Here is a 19843-nt window from a genome sequence, read left to right on the forward strand (position 1 = left end):
AATCAACTTTAATATTGAGAATAGGTTAAGACATGGGAAAGTTAGATGAAATCCCTAAGAGTACAGGTAGTTTGGAAAAGGAGAAGAAATAGGCAGCAGCTTTATGAGTGCTTTGCTTACACCTTATCGCCATCCACATTAATCACATTTGCAGCAGGCAGCAGCTCTACCTTTTTGTGCAAATACTTTAACAACTGGTTTAAAAAACCGAGCAGGATATCTGAGTCCCCAGGTTCGCGTAAACGGGGTAATGAACACCTGCATAACAATATAGAAAAGCCATAAACACGGTGGTGGAAGTTTTCAGTCCCTCTTCAGCTGAGGTTTTCTGCAGCTTTCTCAGCCCCTCAGGCGTGGGGCAGGGAGGCAACTGCTCGCCGGGGTCTCCCTGTGGGGCAAGAGGCTCACAGTGCCTCCGAAAGCTGCAGCTTTGCTGTCAGTGGCTTTGGGGCGGTGCCCCATGGGCGAGCTACCCTGTGACTCACTGGGCAGAAACGCCCATCCCTCAAAAGGAGAAGCTAAAGCTAGTTTGCAAAAAATATTTTCAAGGAAAAACTATATTAAAGGTCAGAATTGAAAGACACGCACTGTGAAATGATCAAGAGAAAACATTTTGATTGATTAAAACTTAAAAAGAGCAGCCCTTATTTTTGGTGTTTTTTAATTTAATTTTTGTTCTTGAAATGTGTGTAACTAGAGAGCTATTTTTTCACCCATCCTTACCTTCAACCAGGACACAGCATTCTGTGAACACCTGGGTGAGACGATTTCATTCTGCTCTGTCCTGCTAGCAAACTCAATTTAAAACAAATCAATCATAAGCATGACCCGTGCTTATCGCTATATTTTAGTGAGTTATTACTCCTACCCCCAGGTGTGAGAACGTGGCTCATCAGGGGAGTGCAGCGGCCTCGCGCCAGGGGTGAATTCAGCCCTGAGCCCGCTGCAGCCCGAAGGGGCCAGGCCGGTGGCCATGGTTGCAGGGGCAGCACCGCCTTGTCACCGCCGTGCGGTGCCGCTCAGCGCCGGGAAACAGGCTCGGTTTTTCCACGGGTGGAAATACCTATGGGGGTATAAAAGCACATTTTCAGCTTGTTTGCAAACAGACCCGTTTGCAAGCACGTGCATATGGGAGCTTTCAAGTGACAAGCGTACTGAGGAAATGTCTGGGACCACAGCAGGTGAGAGAAATGGCTTTTTCAGACATGTCTCTGGATTTTGGCTGCCCACTCGCGCGCCACACGACGGCAGCGGCACCGATGGCGTCAGGAAGGATGTGAGGGGGCCTCCTTGCCTGTGCCGAGGCTGCTGCCTGCCTTCAAGCAGAAATAATGAGCACCCATGGCATTAACAGTGATTAAACACCACCAAAGCCTATGAAAATAACCGCTCATGAGGTAAATCAGCTGGCGGCCAGCTTCTGTGGGTGCTGGACGAGCCACCGCAGAGCAGGGGCCGTGCTCGGCACCCGCGGCCTGAGGCAAGTGGCCTGGTAGGGCGGGGACAGCGAGGCCAGCTTGCTTCCTTTAGTTTCTCACCCCTGGAGATTTTAAAAATAAGAGGTTTAAAAATAATCCCTGCTTTGCAGAGGGCCTTTGGGGTCCTGCTTCACCCTTCTTTGTCCCCCGTTGGGTTAACACCAGAGGAGACAAGCGGCTGGTGGCAGCCACTGAAAATGGTGCCACGGTCCTGGCCTCCCTGCCCCGGCCCAGGGCGGCCATCATCAGCCCTGTGGCCGTCGTGCGCTTCATCATGTCACGTCCCTGCCGAGCAGAGAGCCTCATGGGCGAGGGTGGGCTGCGAAATGACACCTCTGTGCACGAGCTGCGATGCCACGAGGATGTTACAGCCTGTGAAAAAGGAAAATAAAAAGGGGCAAAGGAAAAAAAAACCACAAAAAAGCTGTGCTCGTTCCTCACTCTTCCCTCAGTGCTGTCTCGCTCTGTGCGGAGGCTTCAGAGGTGTGAACACATCCTGTTTACATCTGCCACCGAGACGGAGATGCTGAGGGGAGCGCACGGCTGAGGAGCAGTCGGAGGCAGCGTGGTGCACAGGGAGAGCTGCCCTCAGCGGGAGACGGCCCCAGCATGGACGCGCTGCCCATCTACCACGGGGGCATCACTCGTGAGGCTGGGGAGAAGCTGCTGCTGGCGGCGGGCACTGATGGCAGCTACCTGCTGCGGGACAGCGAGACCATCCCGGGAGTCTACTGCCTCTGCGTGCTGTGAGTGCGGCCGGCCCCGCGCAGCTGCCATTGCCGCTTTGGGGTGCGGGGCAGCCAAGGGCAGCGGGTTGGGAGCGGGGTGCCGGGAAGGGTTGGTCAGGTGGTAGTTGATTTCCAACCTTTGCATCCACAGTATGGGGCGTTCCCACATAACAGTGACAAAATATATCCTGATATTACCACTCGCAGACACGTGTGAGACTTTTGGCTCCTTCACCTTGACTTAAGGCAGAGGGGTGCATAAAGGGTGTGGGGTCCTTTGCCGAGCGAAGAGGAGCAGGTTTTGCCTTGCAGAGGCCCCACTTCCTACGGGCATAAAACAAAAAGCGAAAGCAGGCCTGGAGCATGTAGGAAGGACGAGCGAGGTGCCATGGAGAAGAACCAGGCAACTTGACTCAGGATGGCGTGCACTGCCTCTTTGTGCTGGATAATCCTCTTGCTTTCCACCCGCTGCCTTCTGCTTCTCTAATGCACTCATGGGTGCACTTAGCAACATCCCCAGCGTCCCCTGTCATCGGGAAGGTTAGCGTGGATCGCTGTCATCCAGAACGTGCCTTTGCTTCAGGACACTCTCCAGCAGGCTGTGTGTCCCATGAGGCGTCGGGCTTGGAGTAAACTACCTGTAAATTACATGAAATACTGATGGCTAACGAACTAAGTGGTAATGTTTCATCAAATAGGGTGAAAGGAGAAAGATCTGATGGGATGGTCAGAGAGAGGGTAGAGAGGTTTCCCTGAGAGAGCTGGGGGACTTTATAGTCATAGGACCTCGTTTTAATGAGGCAATTTAATCACCCTACTTTTGGCAAAAGCAGAAGTCTTGGAAGTCCTGAGAGATAACATCGTACGATGAAGTACCATTGCATTGAAAGAACCAAGGCCAAACAGACAGTTGCTCCTTACTTCAATAGAAGGAATACAAGAGAAAACCGTTTTAGGGCCAGCAAGAAATTAGCTAACAAAAGGCACTTAAGTACTGGCAAAAAAACAGAAGAGGAAGAAGAGTCCTAAGTCAGGTTTTCCCCCAATGTCTTGAATATGTTTCCAACAATATGTAATTAAGCCCTGGGTGTGCATTATTCCCCTGTTGTAGACCAGTAAATGGAGGCATGCAAGAAAGTTATAGGCAATGCAGAAATACACAACCTTCTTTTCAGGGAAGATCTTTGTGGTAGAAGATGTATTTCTTCTTCTCTCATGAAATCAGAAGGTGAACCAAGGTAGGCACTACTGCTAACAAATACCTTAACAGTTAGCTGAAAAATGGGAAATAAGAAGCATCTTGAGTTAAATGAAAATGGAATAGACATAGCAAGAGGTAAGGAGTGCTATGATTCCTGTGATGGGAGTAGGCAATAAAAGCAGAATCTCTTTTAAATAACCATCAGAGGAAATGGCGATATATCTCCTTAACACTCAGAAGTCATTCAGTATTAGGTATTAGAGAAAGGGTCAGGCAGAATGTTACAATGCTGAATAAAATAGAGAATCCTAAAATTAGTCCACCATTAGTCTAAATCAGGGTGCAGGTATGTAACAAGGTCTTTCATCTGCACACAATCAGTTGGGATTTTTTGCTATATTAGTGGTAATTTACATCCTTCGGAAGAAATTTCATGAATGAAAATAAAATATATAAAATGAAAATAGGAAGAAGAGAAAGGATTGCTAACTATGAAGCTCTGCAGTCTTTGGAGGAAAAGAGAAGAGACTTCAGTAACAAACAGAACTCTACCTAATTGTTTCTGGAAATTATGTCTTCATGTTATGTTGCATTTAAACATATATATGATAAGCAAAATATATTACTGGTGAATGTTATAAGAGCAGGCTTCTTATAGAATATAGATCCTCAATAAATTTTTATATGGGAAATTTTCAATAGCATCTTGGATAAATCCGGATAAAAAATTAAATGAAAAATGTTATGATGAGTACGATCTGATATAGGCAGAAAGGTGGCTGAAAAATGGTAGAGCTAAGCCTTGGTTCCAATACTTCTTAATATTTCAATTCAGAGCATTATGTAAGAAATATCAGATACAGTAAACAACATATCACACAATAACTTTGGAGACACTTATCATAAAGATACCAGGAAATGGTCTCACACTGAAGATAGCAATGACAGTTTAAAGAAATGTGGGCCATAAACTAGAGAAGTGCTTTGACAGGCAAAATTTACCAAAGCAGAGCACCTTAGAGGAGAGATTGGAGGAGCAAGTAGGGATAAGAGATGTAGATATGTATTCAGTGGAGAATGCTAAGCCTGGCTTTGGCAAAATAAACCAATGGACCCAACCCCCCCGAATTCCAGTCCGAACATCATGCACAGAGATGAAACAGGTGGCAAGCATGTATGTGCATGAGGGCTTTGGTAAAAACTGAGGGACACATGCAGTTGCTGTATTCGCTGTTTAAGAAAAAGAAAACAAAAGAAAGAGTAAGTACTTTTCTGTTTTTTTATACTTCCTTCTAAATAAATAATGTAAATTATTAGGAATAACAAAGTTATTCAGAAATTTACATTTTGGTTCAGAATCCGTGCTGAAGATCATTCTAGGAATACCTAGATATATCAAGATCAGGCAAAACATCTGTTTACTGGAAGTAGTGAAGTGATCTTTGAAACACGAGAAACAAAGCTGGTCAGCCATTAGATATATTGCAATAAGTATCAGAGCTAAACAAAAAATTTTTCATGTTTCCAATGACAATTTCTAACAGAAGTGAAACTGTTTCATACTGCCAGCGATGTTTCTATTGCTCTTAGAAAAGAAAAAGGGAAAAATAGTCCAGTTTTCCAAAATCAAAACACGTTCAGTCTGCCTTCTTTCCCTTCTCCCTGCACTTCCCTGGAGAAGTAAAACAAAACAAACCTAAAAACCCCCAGCTCCCCAGATCCAAGCCTTCATAGGGTTCTTTTTTTTTTTTACCATGGTGGAAGACGGGAGTTGTCAAAATTAAAAGGCACAGTTCTGATTAGCCATTTATCAAAAAACTCATTAAAAAAATACTTGGATGACAATACTCCCATCAGCTTGAACTCACATAGGTGGCCGCTCTGCACTTCCACCTCCAGGTTCAGTAATTGGTAAGTCCTGTTTGGCCTCAAACAATGCCTCCTTTTTCCAAGAAACTGCATAAGTTTGTAATGCCACCACCCCCCCTTCCTCCCTCAGGCACCCCCAAAAAGCCCTGATGTATTTGGCCAGTCTTTGAGCCTCCTAAGGCACATAATAAGGGCAGCAGCGTTCACGGTCAGGCTCATTCACCTTCAGCTTTTCCAATTAAAAAGTGGAGCCCTGACCTTAAAAAGGAGAAGAGTCAAAGACTTCATGAATCCCTTGCAACTGACACTGATTTTACAGGGCAGGCATAAAAGAGACAGGTAGTAGCGTAAAACCTGACCTACCGAGACAGGTAACTGCAGCAGGCAGGCCCCTGTTGTTGGAGCGTTGGAACTCTGCTTGCTTTCTTCCTTGTTTCTCCTGAAGTATTGCTTTATCTTCCTTCAATGCTGCTTTCCGCTGTCCGAAGTCATGGTGTGCACATGGCATGCCTGCAAGCCTTCAAAGAGAGAATGTTTTTTGGTGTGGCTGTGGCAAAGCACAAAGAACCCGCTTTCATAAATATTTTAAGACCACAATTAAACTATGCATGGAAAAGTAGAAAGGTTTTGAATTGCAACAGTGTCCCCTGAGACTCTTGCAAACAGAGGTGCTGCCTGCCGATTTTGGCAAAGTTTTTTAATACCAGATGCTCCCAAGATCTTCATTGTATGAATATCATTATTAAATTGATAATATATACTTCAAGGATGTTGTAGATCATGTTTTGAATGTGTCAACATAGCAGCACAATCTTTTCCTGGAAATTTTTTAGGGTTGCAAGAAGATTTTTGCTGTTCCTGAAAAGTGGGCTAGAAGAAATGCATATGCTTTGAAAAATGTACACATTTTACCTGTAAACGTGTTAGACGGTACATGCAGTATGCCAAGGTTTTAGTATCAAAACCTGATTGTTCCAGGGAGCTTTCTTTACTGGTCTGGTTTCCTCTTTGCTCAATACCCCGTTTGACGTTTTTAGCACCCTCAGAAATCCTCTGTGCACGCCGCTTCTAATGAAGTCAATGGGGGACACAGGACCCAATAACGGTAGCTAGTTTGAGAAGCAGCCTCTTAAACTGTGCCTGAAAAATGTATAAATAAAATGCCTGAGTGCCGAAAGCACCGCTTTCCTTTACAGATATATGAGCACACATGCAGAAACAAGCAGCTCATGCCTGAATTGGCAAAGATAAACCATTCGTAGTTTGAGTCTTAAAATTCATATACTTGAAAATACTTGGAATGTTAGTAGTTGTTTCAGACCTTTAAGTAAGCTAAACATGACATACTTGTCAAACTGTCTTCAGATTATTTGTTTGAAACCAGCCATTCATGTACTGTGCTGCATTCAATTTGTGGAGAATAATCAAAAGCTGGAACAGAGAGCTGTTTAGAGCTCTTGAAGCAACAGTAATGGCAACGGGGAGAGGCAGCAGTCCTATCAGATTTTACGCGTGCTGTTTTTTCTGTAACCATAACCACAGTGCACAAGTTCAGGCAACGTGCCGAAACTTTCTGATGCGGCAGATGTATCAGCTGTACAGCATGAAGGTGTAATACAGGATCACGAGCCAGCTTCAGCTTAGCATTTCTTTTGTTTCCCATGTAATATTTTTGATAGAAATGGCAGAATAATTGCATTTATTATAACACTGCACATAATAATCATCATCATTTAAAATGTAATTTGGAACAAAAGCTTCTCTCTGAGGAGGAGCCCCGCAATTCAAGGTTGCCATTGTAAATATCACGCACTATTTTCAGCTTTGAAAAAAGTCTTCTACAGCACAACGGTAAATTCTACTGCGGTGAGTATTTCAGCTCCCTGCTATCAGAGTGAGCTTTGTCTTTACTAAGAATAACTTGGCTAATGGCCTTCCAATGGCTTTTCTTGGAAAGATTTTAGAAAGGTAGACAGCCTGAACGGTGGGTAACCGCTATAAACCTGTAAATGACAAAATGGGTACAATCTTTAGATAACAGAACCTAGATTAGGTCTACCCTGGTTTTGTAGGCTTGAGTTTTGAGGATTTAGTTGAAGCAGTGATTTCAGCTTCAGGGATTTTATGGTCAGACTGTGCTTATCTTGCTCTGAGAGAAACAGGAAATCTGAAAATGAGCTACACTAAATTATTCCCAAACAAACTGAGAAATGTTTCATAGAAATAGGAAACAGTAACATTTACAGGGCTATTGACAGTGTTTTATCTATTGCAGTTCTTGTGAGTTTTGCCTAAAGTGATGAAAGAAGTTTCACCAGATGATAACCTTATTTCATGAGCTTTTGCCTTTGTGAGATACTATTCCAGAGGACACAGTAATTCATGAAGCTTAGTTACTTGCCCATCATAAAGTAATTTTCTTCTATTTAGCATCTCAGATTTGAATAAATTCTCATTTTATTTCCAAATTTGAAGAAATTCCTCTTTGAGACATTGCTTTTGGCTGGCATCACCTTGTGCCAGACCAGAAAGGCTACGCTGCTTGATTTTTAGGTAAATCAGCGGTAATTCTACTGATGGTTGGGAGTGTTCAAGTGGTAAAGATGCTGACAATCTTCCACAGAAATCTGCACAGAAATTCAGAGACATTTCACAAGATTTGACTTGCTCTTTCAAGCTTTTTTCAGAAGAGAAAATCAAGATAATGCATTTGCTTTATAATGCCACAGCATTACGGCAAGCTAATACTAGTTACTGGTTCAGTACCATGGGTAAATTTTTGCCACAAGAAGTGTGGTAGGGGAATCAGTGACAGAAGTGTAAACGCAAGGGGGTGTGTATAGAGTGCTGCTGTGAGTTAAGCTACAGTAACTGTTGGGCTTTTCAGATGTAAACACTGATTTAAACTATTTTATTCAATCTTGCTGACATAGAGCTTGTATCTTGCACATCATCTCAATGTGAGTGCTATTTCTTCAGCTTGGGTTAGCTGATGGGTGGTAATTGCTAAGTTGCTGTACCTTGATTGTATGTCTGAGACCTAAATAAGGCAGGAACCAGGCTGCTTGTCAACCAGAAAATGCAAATCCCAGGACAGAGTGAGGAGCTGTAAGCTTAAACAGGATTTTCTCCTACATTAAATAACAAGACTTTTTGGCCTTTCCATGACTAATAAACCAAGCAGAAATATAACAATTAAAAAGGAGAAAGAAAGAAAAAGAAAGAAGTTTAAGTGGATGGCTGGGTTGACTGTTTCGTCATTTTGGCAGCTGTAACTTTTGTCGCATGGGGGAGGCCGTGAAGCTCAGGGGTACCCTGGGCAGGGGAGACCTTGATGAGCACACGCGTGGGATGTGCAGACTCCCAGGCACTGCTGTAGATTCCCCTGACCTCATGAGTTTTGTTCTATGGTAGCCATCTCCCACCTCTGCAGCCACTGTGGTGCCCATGGCATCGCCCACGTTCCCAGTCCAGGGTTCCCCACTGGGATGCTGCCTGAGGTTTGTCCCTCTGGCCAGGCATTCAGGACCTGATCCGCAACCTGCATCAAACACCTTGGGATAAGGCAGAAGTGGCTACAACCTGATCCTCATGTTTACTATGTTATATCTGCTGAGTGCCTTTGACCCCCCCACTCCGAAAGTACTGAGTCCCCCATGAGCTCTCCTGTAGTGCTCATCTCCATAGCATTAGTAGTACTCATCTCCATAGTATTAAGTGGTTTCTAAGCATTATCTCAGTTTGTTAACTCCGTTTCACATGAGAGAAACTGTGACACAGGAGGCTCAGGTCTGCAGTACCTCTGTGAGGTATGTTCCCAATGTGAGGGGCATGGGAATGGATTTTGAGACTACCCAGTGTTACTCTTACAGCCTGCTGACTTTGCTTGCATTGCTGAGGGCTGTTTCCTTGTTTCATACATCTTCTGCTTCCAAACCACCCATGTTCCATTCCTGGCTTTTTCACCCCTCCAGCAATTTTCATTGCTGTTTCCTTGCCCAGCTTACGTAGACACGGGTCCCCTTTTCTTTCCTTCCATATCCACCCCACCCAGTCTAATCTTCCTTTCCAAGATGCCCAATCTAAATTACCTTCTGTTTTTTGCCCTGCTAATCCAGGCCAGGCAACCTCCGTGCATCGCTCATGGCTTGAGATAGCGGACACTGCTTAGCTTGAGCGCCCATGGTACAGCCAGCCCAGGCACGGTGCAGCACGCTTTAGAGAGCGTCTCTCTTGCAGCCTAGAGAGCCGCCACTGCTTTCTCTTGGAGACTGCGAGAGATATACCTTCCTTCAAACAAATTTTATGTCTTACTCTAAAAACTGGGCAAAACCCCCAACAATTGGAAGATTATTTTTTTTAATGTGGGAAAAGCATTGTTCTGCCTAATATGTCCCCTTTTCTGGCACCTCTGCATTCTCCATCCCTAAATAAGGTTGAGGCAAAACACCTAAGAAACAAAATTCCAGTCTGAAAGGCTGAAATGTGGCAAAGTTAGAAGAAACTGAGTATATAATGCCTATGTAAGAACCACCACTGTCTGGTTCTTAAGCAATATTGTAAAGTAAAATTCCAAGTTAAGGTCAGGATGCAAATATACCAGACCAGAAGAACTGGTTGATATAGTGCAAAGACATCAGAAGAGAAAGCTATGTAAAGAGAAAAAAATTGATGTCATTTATTGCTGACATGGCTTTCCCTTGTCTCTCTGTCTTTCTCCCTTTATATTTGTTCCATTTTAGACCCAGAAATGAATACAAATGAGTTTAATAAAATTTCCCAACTGAGATACAAAACATTTGGAAATGATTTTAAAATATACCGTGCAGCTGAAATGTCATGGTTAATTTTAATCTGCAGCCTGCGGCTAATATCCTCTGGCTATTTCAGTGGTGCAGAAGATTGTAATTATTCACCTGTTAAAGTAAATGCGGCTTTAACAAGTCTGATCACAGTTGAAAAGGAGGAGTGGAGAGGACAGGTAGACAGATGCTGTCTCAGTATGTCATCTGTGAATGATGCCTTTGTAGCTCTTCGGGAGGAATTATCTAGCTATAAAGAAAAAAGCCTATAATATAAAGTGGACTGTTTCCTGTAATAGCAACTTTTTCTACATTTTCCTTTGACAAAGTTTTTCCGGTGATGTTTTTGCAACAGAGACAGTGCTAGTGCAGAGACAGTTATACCAGTGCAGCTGGTATAGCACATTCTTTCTTATGGAGATGAAAAAATAAGTGAGATGACATAAAAATATCATCAGTGGTGACCAAATTACTCTTTCGTAAGTGCTATCCAATATTGTCCTTACAGCAATGGCTGTTTTCTGCTTCCTCTCATCAGCATTTTGGCATTTTTTGCCTTTGATCAAAAATTTATAGGGCCTCGTTCATCAAGCTGTTAATTCGTGATTGCTCCTGTCCCTTGAGCTTCGTTGGCATGAAAGAGGAGCTTTGCAATTGTGAGCGAGGCTTGTGGCCGTCCTCGGGCCAGATGAAGGGATGGGGGAACCCTTCTTTGGGTCTTTGCCTGGGTGTCAAGAGCTGGTCCTCCTCCAAGGTATGCTGGTACGCCAGTGTCACTGCTCTCTGAAATCCTTCTCTCAGTGACATGTGTCCATCTCCTGTTGATTTTGCCCGGCAGAGAGAGGAGTTAGGTCACTGAGAGGTGGATTTGGCCTGCATCTCACCAGGTAATGGCCTCAAAGCATAAGCTGTGTGAAAGGCCCCACGTGACTAGCACCATGCCCAGGACACATGGTGTTTGGGTTTTGACTTTAGCTATGTGGCCGCACCACATATAGGAACATTGTGTCACACTAGGAGCTTTTTTCTGCCATGAATTGAGTAAAATGTAGAAAACTGAGCTGTCCCCTCATGGTGGCTGGGGAATTTCTCATCGCCTGAGGCCTAAGCTCCAGTAAATGCACTTTTCCATCTGCTTTTGCCCGGTGTTATGTGTTTTGCTCTTTGGAAGGTAATGTTCTATACGATTTCAGTTTTAATTTCTGTATTTTATTTTTGTTTTAAGGAAAAAACCTTGATCTTCCTTCAGTCCACACTGATCTCAGTTAATGTTGGGTAGTTTAAATCATAAAAACCTTTCTCACGGGAGGCTGTGCCCGCTTAGCTCATCAAAATCATGTCACTCGCACATGCAAGGTAAAAAGCACTTTCAAGTGGTAATGAAGTAAGTTCCTGCTGCTTAACAGAAAGTTTTGATAAGATCATATTCGTTGGGAGAGTACGTATCAGAAGAGCTGTAATTCATTTTGTGGAAACAAAGATCCCAATGGAAAGTAGTTAGATGGGAAGATCTAGCTGTTGACCTTCTTAACAAAATGCGTCCTCCTCCTTTGAAGAAGCAGGTGTGGTGGTCCTGGGCCATCTCCCACCTACCTAGTGGCTGTGTTTACTGATGGCTTCAGAGCCAACAACAGATGATAACGTTGTGTTTTTCAGCTTAAACACAGTGAACTTTTTCAGGCCTTTCAGTCTTTCCTCCTCTGGGAAAAAGTGTACATTTGCCAGGTGAGTGGAGAGCTCTCACTTGTCCCTTGCAAGGCTGTGATAGCAATGTCATACTCCTCCCATCCTCCACGCTGTGCTCAAAGCATCCATGTTCCCAAATTCTTGTTCCTTTTTCTGTATCTTGTGGGTTTTTAATCTGAGCTGTCCTTTGTGTTTTCTCTGGGCTCAGTTGAAATATTTTACAGTAGAATTTTTTAAAAAATGCAGGATAGGTGTCTATCTTATACCTCACCCTGCTTTGGCCCTGAATATTGCTTTATCTGACCTCTATTTTTCAATTTGTCCAGCTTAGTAAACCCTTCTGGCAGAGTGTTGAAAGCCATCAGACATTTCAGAGTCAGGGCAGCACCCCAGCCCCTCAACCACTTCAAGTCACGCAATCTCTTAGGTAGAGAAAACAACGAAAGAAACAACGGATGGTAGCTTTCCAGACAACTGAGCCATTTGTGGAAAAATCAGATTTTAAAGAGACTGAAGCAGTCGGAATGCTTTGGGACAACCAAAACCAAGCATGGATAATATGCACAGTGTATTATTAAAAACAGGAGGCAAGAGAGTGAGTTTTAGATTTTTACGTACTGATTCTGTTGGTTTTGAGGCTTGAAAAAAAAATCACTGTGGAGATGGTCAAATACCCACTTCAAAGAGAGGGGGCAAAATGCCAAGACCTCTCTAGTGTTTCCCAGGACACTATGGCCTGTAAAATCCTAGCTTCAGTAAGCATATATTGGCTGGTGCGCTACATATGTAGGTGCAGGAAAGCCCCTCGTGACTTCTAAAAAGAAAAGCTTAATGTGAACATCAGCTACTCATGAAAAGCTGACAACACAGGCACAGCTCTCAGAGGTTTTAAGAAAGGACGTGATGGTACAAGATTGTCAAAGGGCCCTAATGGGAGACATTGGATTCCCTGAACATGAACATATCTAGTGGCTTAGAGGGATGTGCTTTTAAGCAACCGGGCTTGAGGTGTGGCTTCAAACACAGTGACTGCGGTGCCATGGCATGGACAGGAGAACAGCATTGTCCTTCCACATCCTTCCCTCCTCCTGCAGCCGCAGCAGGTTGCTCACACCTCTTCCCAAGGGCCCTTTCTAGGCCGGTCCAAATCCCTGACGGACTGCAGCAGTTGAGCTTGCTGGGGGAAGAAGCGGGGTAGCAGCGGTTGTCTTCCTCCTTGGGTTTCCATGAAGTGAGCACGGCTGGCCACTTCTCATGTCCAGCTGGTGCCAGGTGGAAAGTCGTGTCCCTGGGGAAAACACTCCCTTGGTTAACACAAAGAGGTGCGTGAAGCTGTGGTGGGATGGTGGGGCTGCGTCAGGCATATTCCCATACCCGAGGAGGAGGGCAGTGCCTCAGCTGCTGCACAAAGAGTTTGTCCCCGCAGCAGCCCCGACGGGAGGGAACGGCTTTGTGTCTTCCGCCTCCGTATTTAATCACAGTGGGAGTCGAGTGGCGGGGGGAGAGCTCACTAATCACGACAGGCATTTTTGCTCCCTCTTCGTGGGGTTGTAGCAGTGTGACAACTGTTAACAACATCCTGCTTGGGTAAATTATATCAGACAACGCTTTGTAAAGGTTGCTGTAATGACTTTTTAACAAGAATTTATCCAGGAGCCATGACACGGAGCGTAAGTAATTGCAATCATACGGTATCTGTGTCATTGATGGTTTCTGCTATTTTGTAGTAACTACTATAACACCATGTATAATTGGAAAGAAATATACAGTATTTTTCTGCTTTCTTAAGAATAAGAATTGATGCTGAAATAGGGAATGTTCCCTAAACTCCTGCTATGTATTCATGTAAATCTATATAGTATGAAATACAATTTTTCTTATCTGATACCATCTAAATTAATGTTGCACCCATGGAACTACTATCAATTGTCTCTGCTTCTGGGTTAAATTTTTGGATACCGGCACAATAATCTACCATGTAAATCATTCATGTGTTGGGTTTGTAAAAGAAGACTGACAAGAAGACTGCAAGACTGACCTTGGACACGAGTATGTTTTGTGTTATTAGTGTATGAATCCTTATTCTCGAAAGACTCAAATTAGACTTAAAAAGAAGGAAGATTCCACACACTTATAAGTCTCCTTTATCAGTATTTGAGAATTAGGAATGTACGGGCAAGGCAAAGAGTAATTTACCTCCCTTTTTTGGGTCTAGCTTTCCAAATAAATTACACTCATGCTATTGCTTCTGGGAACATCTGCATGTAAATCAATCACAATATGGTAATGCTATCTGCCAATAATACACCTTCTCTTTTTCCAGGGAAAGTATGTCTGGTGTGTGCCAGTAAAAGGAGGTCAATGAAATAAAAAATAATAAAAATGCTGAGGCAGGAATGAAAGCAACACCCCTTAACTAGAATAACTGAATATTGCTAAACTAGATCGGAGTCAGACCAATCCCTCTCATCCAAAAAGAACCCAGTATGTTGAACACTGCTTCTGACCTGCATCTCAGTTTTTTAATCTGCCTAGAGCCTTTATGGGTGAATTTATTTTTAAGGAAAGGTTAGCAAATGAATAACAGTGTGTACCTCTTGTTGAAACCTGACAGTAGGAATGTGTAATAAATAACGGTTGATTTTTTTTTTTCCCACAGGCATCAGGGTTACGTTTATACCTACAGAGTGTCCAAGACAGAAACTGGATCCTGGAGTGCTGAGGTGTGTACTTCTCCCTTATCTTCTGAAAATTTCTACATCCTGTTCGATGTTCGTATTGATTTCAAATTATTCATGTTTCTGCATAGTCTGATTTTCATTGAAGGTAATCGATCTTGAGTGCGCCCATCACGAATGTGTCTTGGTGCCACTTCTGACAGTCTTGAACTCATAAATTAATTCCCTGTTACATTTCAGCTGTTGCATAATGCAATAGTGCATTCTTTTGCATCATTTTAAATGGCAAAAATATTGTGTTTTTGCAATTTGACAAGCACAATCAGTTCCCTTCTATCTCACGTACCATTAATGTCAGAATATTTAAAGAAATTATTTTCAATCATCTACAGTTAATGTTAATTAAAGTTAATTTCTCTCCAGATTAATTCATCACTGGTGCAAAACATATATAGGGTAGCAAAAACTTGATACAAAATATATTTTCACCCATCTGATAAGAAACTGGTAATTCAAGTGCAGAGTAACACCATTTGCCATACAGACAAGTATTTGGGTTGATGGAATCAGGACGCTAACCTGTATTTCTTTTATGAAGGTCTTGTTCTTTGGATGTACTCTGTGTATTAATTCATAATTAGCTTTCTCTTTGCACATTAATGAACACTGATTACAAACATTAAATAATTTCTAGACAGGCATAATTCCTTGGCCATTATTATAATCGAAGTGATTGCAGTGCTCTGGAAGACAAGACTGATTCCTGGGGTTACTCAGAAGCAGATCGGGGAGTAAAAGTGACTCACGTTACTGTGGAGTAAATAATTATCTGTGTCACCCTTGGGAATGGTACCCAGGAACAATTCGCTCATTCGTTCCTGTAAGGCATCCTGCAGATCTGCACTGCCCAAGCAGGAGGGTTTTCGGGGCGGGCTGGGGATGGTAGAGCACCCGGCGTGCCAGGGCGAGCACTGGTGTCTCAGGAAGGATGCCAGGACCCCCAGGGACCCCCGCCTGTGGAGGGTAATTCCCTGAGCGAGGCTGCAGCCTGCTTTGGCCCCAGGGAACGTCAGCGTCTGCAGTGAGGCTTTTCTGGTGTTATATAGGCCTGCGACAACTCCTCCCCCATGACCTCCACGGGCTTCCTACGTAGAGCTCTTGGGCTTTCCCTTGCTGTATTTTAGGAAAACCTTATCTGTATTTCACAGCGGAGGTGTCCTGGAGGCCCAGGACACTCAATACATCCTCTGCAGGGAAAGGTACTAGCTACAGACCCATGATACCAACCCTTCCTTTTAAGCAAACAGAAACCTTTAAGTAAATGTTGCTAAGACCACGCTGGCCTCAGCTGTTAGAAACAGCAGCCTAAATTCAACTTATCGCCACGAAATGTGCCTCCAAGGCCAAAACAGGCTCCAGCTGCAGCTGGTGCTTTCCTGTCTCTGCTTCCTTCCCTGTGGCTGGATAGCTCAGGTCGCACCCATCTTTCAAGGACGTGGCAGGGAAATTAAAACAACGTTGGTGAAATCGCAGCCAGTGCGCAGCCTCCGGCTGGTGCCAGTGAGGCAGGATTTAGCCCATGACTGCTGGGTCAGAGCAGCGTCCCTCGGGCAGGACTATGCCGGCAGGACTATGCTTGTCCTCCCGTGACTTTGGTGGGGAGGAGTTACTACGAGAATGCCCTGAAGGATTTAACAGAAACATTGGATTTTTGATTAAAAGCAGGCACAGTTTCATTTCACAGTGTTTGAAAAGATGCTAATGTAGAAAGATAGAAAAAATCCCGTTTTTAATAAACAGGTAACATTTTGCTGCTGCCTTTGTACAAGAGAGAGACAGGAATACTCAGTGAACACATAAGCCAGTACTGAATGCTCAGAGAAAGGCTTGCAAAGAGGCTGTGTCCATGCCTGAATTTAGTGGTGTAAGGACTCCCCGGCCCTGGTAAGTGCCAGGTAGCTCTCTAGATTGTCTTACTGGTATTTCCAGGCTGGAGGTATCTTACCAATAAACCCCAGGCTGGAGCTTAAATCCCAGGCTGCAATAAATCAGAGTCAGAAATAGTGAAAGATCACTTGGGAATTTGCCTAATAAGCATGGCAGGCTCTGGGTTCCTCTTGTAGTGCTTAAGAAATCGTCCCTCTTCCAGCCTTATATCACCACACTGCCGGAAGCCGCTCAGTGCAGGGAGGCCGCCATGCCCTGGGGGAAGGAGGAGAGCAGTATGGCTCATTGACTCATTTTAAGTTGGCACATCAGGGGGTCCAAGTGAAGGGCTGGCTCCTTCCCTGAGGGGGTGAGTGTGTTTCTGAGGACCAGGCTTCTGTGCCAGCACCCCGAGCCCAGCACAGATGCATCCAGCATCCCCTCTCACCTCTCACCCTTTGGCTTCGCAGACAGCACCCGGGGTCCACCGGAGGCTCTTTCGGAAAGTGCACAACCTCATTTCGGCCTTCCAGAAACCCGACCAAGGCATCGTAACGCCTCTGCAGCACCCAGTCGTCAACCACGTGAAAGCCAAATACCCCCCAGGTACTCGTGGGGCGGAGGGAGCCTCAGCTGCAGCTGAGCAGAGCCCTCCACGGCAGCGGGGATGGAGGTCTTAGACCCATTTGCATCTTTGACCTGAACTAGCCATCAGGGTGGCATTGCCAAAGATATGCCCTAACCTTGCTACCGTGTGATCGACACGCTGGCACTCAGGTGCTCACTAGGGACAGGGCCTGTCAAGGTGATGAGAAAATGGATTTTGAATATGGATTGCTGAGTGCCATACCAGCGGTGGCTACCGGCCCGCCCCAGCGCCCTCCACCTTGTAGGTACAAACCTTCTGATCTGTCCATTTTCTTGCAGTGTTCATCCTTTCATATCTGTGTGATTATTTTTCTTAGGGAGAAATGAAGGCCATGACTTCCACCTGCAGCCATCATGAAGATGTTTCCCCAAGTGTGACATAAGCATATCTTCCAGTGTCTCCTCTAGTCCGTGCTCTAGAACAGAACAATTTATATGATAGTTAATACAACTCCATGAGTTTTCTTGTAACATTTGCAGAAATGTGTATTTCATAGAATTTCTAGCTCAAAATTTAGAAGTTTTAAGTTTCAGAATGTTTTGAATTTAGGGTTTTTTTTCCTTTTTTTTTGTAAGAGAGAGGATAAAAAATATCAACTACTAAATAGTGTAATGCTCTCAAGTACAAAATAATTTTCACTTCAAGATTAGTTCCTAATTAACAATTAGTTATTATTTTTACATTACTTAACGTTGGATTCTGCTTTGCTTTGTTCTGGTTGGCATTTATGCAGAACTGGGCAAGTCCCCTTCTATAGATTTAGGAAAATTGCTTACATTAAGATGTCCTTGCCTTGGGTGGGCCGCGAGACTGTCATTCACACAGCTCCTAAAGATATTCCAGAAGTGGCACCATGAGGACCCCCACTAACTGATTTCCCATCATACCAGGCGCTCTGCCCTGTAACTGGGCAGAACTGGCCACCACTGCCTGGCTGTACAAAATTTGTAGTTTGCACAAATGATCAAAAGCTTAAGCAATGCACTGAGTAACCGAGAACAACCAGGGAAGCGGAGAACATCGTTCTTTGCTTTTAGATATTCTCTGTACTTGAAACAAACCACCCCTGCATGCAATTTAAAAATATACATTATTTTTGCATGACAGTTTCTCTGCTTTTCTTTACCTATCCGTGTGTGTTTCCATGCCGCTCCTGGGCTCCTGGAGGAGAGGTTTGAATCTACAGGACTCAGCTGTGCAGGGTTAGCACCGGGCTACCGGAGAACTCGGAGCCCATGCCTTTGACAGGCGGGGTTTAACAAGCGTGACGGCGCTGTCCTGCCTGAGCTGGCAGACAGCAGGGAACACTTCTGAACAGACTGGACGTCCTACAGCCCTCTTGTTTCAGGAGATAGTGCTGTGTCTGCACTGCAGTCAAAGGGTGGTAGGCATGGTCCGGGCTCCCTCTGTGTGGGTTTCTGCCAGGCAGACCTGCGTGAGCTCCTGTGAGCTTTGGGAGGGACCCCAGGCGGGGCCCAGCCCTCTCTGTGTGCGCGGTCTGCGGGGGGATGCATCTGGTCCGGCTGGTAGGTTTGTGCCACCATTAGTCACACTTCAACCTGCACAAATGGTCCTGGCTATCCAAAAAAGGTGATTCTCCCGTGCTCCCTTCCAAAGCACAAGACTAACAGTGATTGGAAATGGACTACAAAAATATATATATTAAAAAATACAGCTTTAAACATTGTATAGCAACCTTTGGGTTGCTCTGGTTAAATATTTCATACCTATACTTCCAGTTTCTTCTGCACATCTTGGAAGGAAGGAAGGAAGGAAGGAAGGAACCGCTTCCTAAGAGGTAAAGAGGCTTTTTCCAGAAACCCCAGGCTACAGGCTCGGGAAAGCAAACCAAATTGCAGCAGACACGGCCAAGCCATGGCTCGGTGGCAGGGTGAGAGGCACCGCGGCTGCGTGGGGCTGGTGGCGGCTCCCGAGGCAGCAGCCACCTCCCTGCGAGGGCCCCAGCGCATGCTTGTGTTGCATATAGGATACTTACACGGGGGAGCCTCTTTGCTAATGTGTTAAAAAACATCATCTACTTAATTGTTGGTAGCCTGGATCCTGCCTTGTTTTCACCTCACTAAAGGCAAGGTAGATGCGACCAGTGACAGAGCTAAATGGGCTGCAAGTGCAGGATTCAGCAAGGTTACGCTGCTCCGAGCGGCATTTGATAAGGCTGGGAGGTTTACCTTTTTTTTTCTTGTATAAGTGACTGTGCGTGTGTGTGCGTGTGAGAGAGAGAAAGTGCAAGCAATAAAACATTCTCAGTGAAGCACAACAAGTTCCTTGCAAACCAGCAACGGGAATAAATGCAATAAATAAACAGGCCCATCCTAACAGGGGCTGGTGGGCAACGCTGTTGCAAAGTTGTGACAATTTCAGTTCGTGACTCAGTTTCTGTCTAAATGAAGGCCAAATTTCATTTGCGGTGAAATGTCCCGTCCCCCCGACCAGTCACTTCATATTTTACACTGTGTGTGCATGTGTTGCTCTGCGCCTCCTCGTTACATACTTGTTGGTTGAAACAAGGGTCTTATGTTAATACGGTGCCGTACAGTGGCAGATCCAGCATGATTTACTCTTTAATAAAATATTTAAAAGCTGTTTTTATAATCGTTACATAATTCAGCAAACGCCGACCATGGAGGCGTGGAACTGCCCACCGCCAGCACGGCGCGCAACACCCGCAGCACCGGCTGGTTTGCTGTCGCTTGTCCCCATTGAACCTTTCCCTCCTCCTCTGAGCCTCAGTTTCCCGGCTTGCTGAGCGCCTGCGACGGCCGGTCCCTGGCCATTCCTCTCCGGCTTTGTGCTCCTGCAAACCAT

At 44.7% G+C, this 19843-nt stretch overlaps 1 protein-coding gene across 2 annotated transcripts; it reads left to right on the plus strand.

Moving 5' to 3' along the window:
- The first annotated feature begins 1142 nt into the window (after window positions 1-1142).
- Window positions 1143-19623, plus strand: SH2D1A (SH2 domain containing 1A). Of its 2 annotated transcripts, XM_075162385.1 has the most exons (4): window positions 1143-2224; window positions 14424-14487; window positions 16839-16974; window positions 17334-19623. In XM_075162385.1, the coding sequence occupies exons 1-4, from the start codon at window positions 2088-2090 to the stop codon at window positions 17372-17374; spliced, it is 378 nt and encodes a 125-aa protein (XP_075018486.1). In that variant the 5' UTR covers window positions 1143-2087; the 3' UTR covers window positions 17375-19623. The 2 variants fall into 2 exon arrangements, with proteins under 2 accessions (XP_075018486.1, XP_075018485.1); XM_075162384.1 differs by having other exon boundaries at window positions 16839-19623.
- The last annotated feature ends 220 nt before the right edge of the window (window positions 19624-19843 follow it).

Source organism: Calonectris borealis, chromosome 13, assembly GCF_964195595.1.
Source record: "Calonectris borealis chromosome 13, bCalBor7.hap1.2, whole genome shotgun sequence".
In the NCBI taxonomy this organism is placed as follows: Eukaryota; Metazoa; Chordata; class Aves; order Procellariiformes; family Procellariidae; genus Calonectris; species Calonectris borealis.

What these genes read in the sequence shown, in the direction of transcription:
- SH2D1A (XM_075162384.1), top strand. Translation starts at nt 2,088, where the DNA reads ATGGACGCGCTGCCCATCTACCACGGGGGCATCACTCGTGAGGCTGGG. An exon ending in GTCTACTGCCTCTGCGTGCT is followed by an intron (nt 2,225 to 14,423) that starts GTGAGTGCGGCC and finishes TTTTTCCCACAG; the next exon opens with GCATCAGGGTTACGTTTATA. An exon ending in CTGGATCCTGGAGTGCTGAG is followed by an intron (nt 14,488 to 16,838) that starts GTGTGTACTTCT and finishes TTGGCTTCGCAG; the next exon opens with ACAGCACCCGGGGTCCACCG.